This window comes from Arachis ipaensis, chromosome B05, assembly GCF_000816755.2.
Source record: "Arachis ipaensis cultivar K30076 chromosome B05, Araip1.1, whole genome shotgun sequence".
Taxonomy (NCBI): Eukaryota; Viridiplantae; Streptophyta; class Magnoliopsida; order Fabales; family Fabaceae; genus Arachis; species Arachis ipaensis.
Genome location: NC_029789.2, coordinates 135,266,267 through 135,269,896, shown reverse-complemented (window position 1 = coordinate 135,269,896; position 3,630 = coordinate 135,266,267). Strand labels below are relative to the sequence as shown.

The window sequence follows — 3,630 nt, the reverse complement described above, 5'->3', positions numbered from 1 at the left end:
AACAAACAAAGTAATATTTAGTTTTAATGATCAATGTGAGAACAGATTTAAGAGAAGTTCCTTCACAATCGTTTCTAATGTTATTTATGATATGTATACAATGGTAATCTTGAACGAGGCTCACATTAACTTAACCTCCTTCGAATCTAAAATTTTTTTATCTTTCTTTAGTGTTATTTCCTCTACTTGGCTCAATAGTCGATAACAAAATTTCAGAGTAACGGCTTAATTCAGTCTTTCATTGATTTCAATTCAAAGTGCATAATTGGTATATACCTCTTAGAAACAGTTTCCTCTACATTTTGGATTCACATGCAACAGCACCACCATTAGCATCATTGAAGAATTCAAAATGTCATGGTGTTCAATATCATGATTCATGTATATACGCATGGAACAACTCAAGGGAAAAATTAAGGAGTAAAAAGTCACATTGAAGTCTTTGTTGAGTATTAGTAATGGACCATACCATAGAACACATAGAAATCGTATTATTATTAATGCACCCTGAGATCACACAAGAAGAAACTAGAGAAATTTATTTTATAATCTGATGTACCAAATTTGTTTACATTTTTGCATGCTAAGAAGCAAAGAGCCTACTAAAGCCAAGGGAAAATAGGCCAGGCCAGGCCAAAATAGAGTTGTAGTTCACAGGAATTATGAGTAAGGAAAAAAGAACACAAGAACTCCAACATAGGCACTTCTCCTTGTATTTGATTTCAGCAATATGATCAGTTTGGTAATCAATCTCCCTGCAAAAGAACCAAAAATCAATTTTTGTTCACATCCGCAAAATCATGTTAAAAATGATAGATTCTTTGGAAATGAGATCACAATGATATTTGAGTTCATAACCTATAGTTAAAGGACATGCAAATATTACTAGTGCCTTTTGAAATAAATACAATTAAGGCAACAAATTCCAAAAGAACTATGTTTATAAGATTCTTTATTTGGTCAAAGAGGCTTCATTATGCAGAAGTTTCAACTTTCTGGCTTCTCAACCACATTGAAAAATATGTCAAAAGAACAAAACAACGTGTGCTTCTAATTAAAAAACCCATCAAATTAAAGCAATCAAACGTTCCCCACCAAATATACCAAATAACACCAATTATTTGTCATTATCAAGTTATGAAGTTGCAGTGGGGCAAAAATCCAAACTTAGTGGATGCTCAATATAATGTTTTCCTTACTATCAACACCAATTCATTTTAAGCTATAAATATATAATTTCTCACAACTTAACTCAACAGTAATCCACCTTACTACTGTCACACCAGTCACCTGCATCAATTTTCTCTTAAATAAATTTTAGAAATTAGAGAATCTAAATTGAGAGGTCTTTGGTGACAACGATCAAACCATAGCCCCTCATGAAAGTTGATCTTTATATTCTTGTGCACGTCAAATCGTAAATGATGTGTAGTTACTCTCTCAACCAAAGTTTGGGATGTGCTCAATCACAAGTTGTTATTGAGCATCCCAAACTTCAAATAAGCAAATCAAATTCTTTAAAAGTCGGAAACATAACTGACTAGTAACAACATAAAGGGATTTCTACTCAGCATTGGCATTTTCCGTCATTGATACAATTATTTCCTTCTCTACGATTTGCCTAATAATATTTTTACATATATAGACAAGTAAATAAGAGAAACAGAAATGAAGTTTGAAATTACCTTTTATTTATCCACAGGACAGTCTAGTCATTCAGACTCAACAGCCTCAGGTTTTGGACCTAGTTCAGAAAATAAAACAAAGCAAAAGGAATCATCACAAAAAGCACCATAGGGCAGAGTAGAAGACAATTAATTGTAACTGAAAGGATTAACCACAAAGCATATTGTTCCAGATCTTTCCAGCTATAACATTATAGGGTGAGTTTTAATTTGATTCTTCTACATTATGTTAGTCGAAAATAAGAAAAAGAAAATACGCGTATTCATTTCTTTTCCATTTCCATATTTATCAGAATATAATACTATGTACCATCCATCAAATATGGGATACAAAATACCCAAAACATACCATTTCATCTATCAGCTACAAACAATCACAACTTGAGATAAATCGCATACACACTACTTGATAACTCTATTCCATTGACCATGAAAAAAATGTGTTAAGTGCCTTTTCTTTTCCAAATTTATTTCAGCAGATAAGCAGAATCAGATAAAATTGGATTGGTTATCCATTAACCAAAGAAATATTGGAATTAATCCAGTCACTTACTATCCCATCTTTCCTCCATCATGAAAATGAAACCTTTACAAACAACAATAAAAAGAGGACCGAATTCGAATATAAAAATCAAACAAGCATGAGAAATGAAATAATCAAGAGACACAAGCTCAAAAATGAGCAACAAAAAGGCACAACTAGGCATATATTACACACGCACCACTTAACAATTCACAAAACCCCTTGTGTATTAAACAAGAGAAGCCCAAATTAACTTCCATGAATGTCAAATATCCAATTCCTCAAAGCAAGTTTCTCTTGCACGAATTCCAAGACCCCAAACCCCCAATACACCCTTTGGCAAACGAACAACCCGGATACCTCGGCAGAAATTACGTTCATCGCATTCAATAATTGGCAAAACCCCGTGCATATTGATAATGAGAAATCACTAATAACGAGCAAGTCTTAACGTAATTTTGAATTCAGGACCCTATAATCAATGACCTAAACAAAGAGAAAGGTAGAAGGGGGAAGGGAAAGGGTACCGTGGAGAGAAGGGTGGCGACCGTCCTTGCCCCAACCAATGCCGCGGGTGGAATCAAGGTACTGCTGAACGAGGTGGCGGCATTTCTGAAGGTGGTTAACGCCTTCGATGCGGTAGCACCATCGCAGCTTCTCCCTGATGATCTTAGCCTTCTCGATCTGGATCCACTTCTCTCTGACAATGTGCTCCCTCATCTCCAAGAAAGCCACCGGATCCTTGTACGGATTCTCCGGGTCGAAGTCGTCCGGCGGCGACTCATCGAACTCCACGTACCCCTTCTTTCTTCCCATTCTTCTTTCCTTTCTGCTTGCTTCCTCTGTTCTCACTGATGCTGCTTCACTTCTTGTCTTCGTCGTCGGTACTGGGGTTTCTTCTTTTCCTTCTAGCTTTTCATTTTGTTGGGCTCAGATTCTTCGCCTCTGCGTCTAAAGGCCCATTTTGTTTCCTGGAAAGAAATTAAAAAAACTATTTCGTCCCATTAAATAATTGTTAGAGTTTAACAATTCATTAGTTTAAATTCGTGACGAATTAGTATTTATCAGTTTAAAAGATACCAAAAAAAATTATGTCTCTAATTAAATTACCGAATAATTTGCCTTGCTGCTAAGATTACTATTAGGTATTTTTTGTTATATTCTACTTGAGTTAAAGATTAAATTGATCTCTAAAATTTAATTCGGGCTTTAATTTAATCATTAAAATTTTAATTTATTCAATTTAACTCATGTTAGGGAGTTATACTAGAGTCTCTAACAATTATCTAACACAGCAATTAAAATTTTATACCTCAATTTTATCCCTAAAAAATTTTTAAACCTTAATTGTCAATTGCTGAAAGTTTGATAGACTAAATTCAGTCTACTTGAAAGTGATGTAGTAACTGTTACGAAAATTCT

General features: G+C 34.3%; 1 protein-coding gene across 1 annotated transcript; it reads right to left on the bottom strand.

Annotated features, from left to right (window-relative positions):
• LOC107644314 (NADH dehydrogenase [ubiquinone] 1 beta subcomplex subunit 10-B) lies at positions 470-3,202 on the bottom strand. Its single transcript, XM_016348153.2, has 3 exons — positions 2,736-3,202; positions 1,686-1,744; positions 470-755 (listed from the first exon to the last, which is right to left on the bottom strand). The coding sequence occupies exons 1-2, from the start codon at positions 3,022-3,024 to the stop codon at positions 1,713-1,715; spliced, it is 321 nt and encodes a 106-aa protein (XP_016203639.1). The 5' UTR covers positions 3,025-3,202; the 3' UTR covers positions 470-755; positions 1,686-1,712.

Bases quoted from the DNA above. Each gene is read 5' to 3' on its own strand.
- LOC107644314 (XM_016348153.2), bottom strand. From the start codon at position 3,024: ATGGGAAGAAAGAAGGGGTACGTGGAGTTCGATGAGTCGCCGCCGGAC. The intron at 1,745-2,735 runs GTACCCTTTCCC...TTTCTGAACTAG, and splicing joins TCGCCACCCTTCTCTCCACG to GTCCAAAACCTGAGGCTGTT.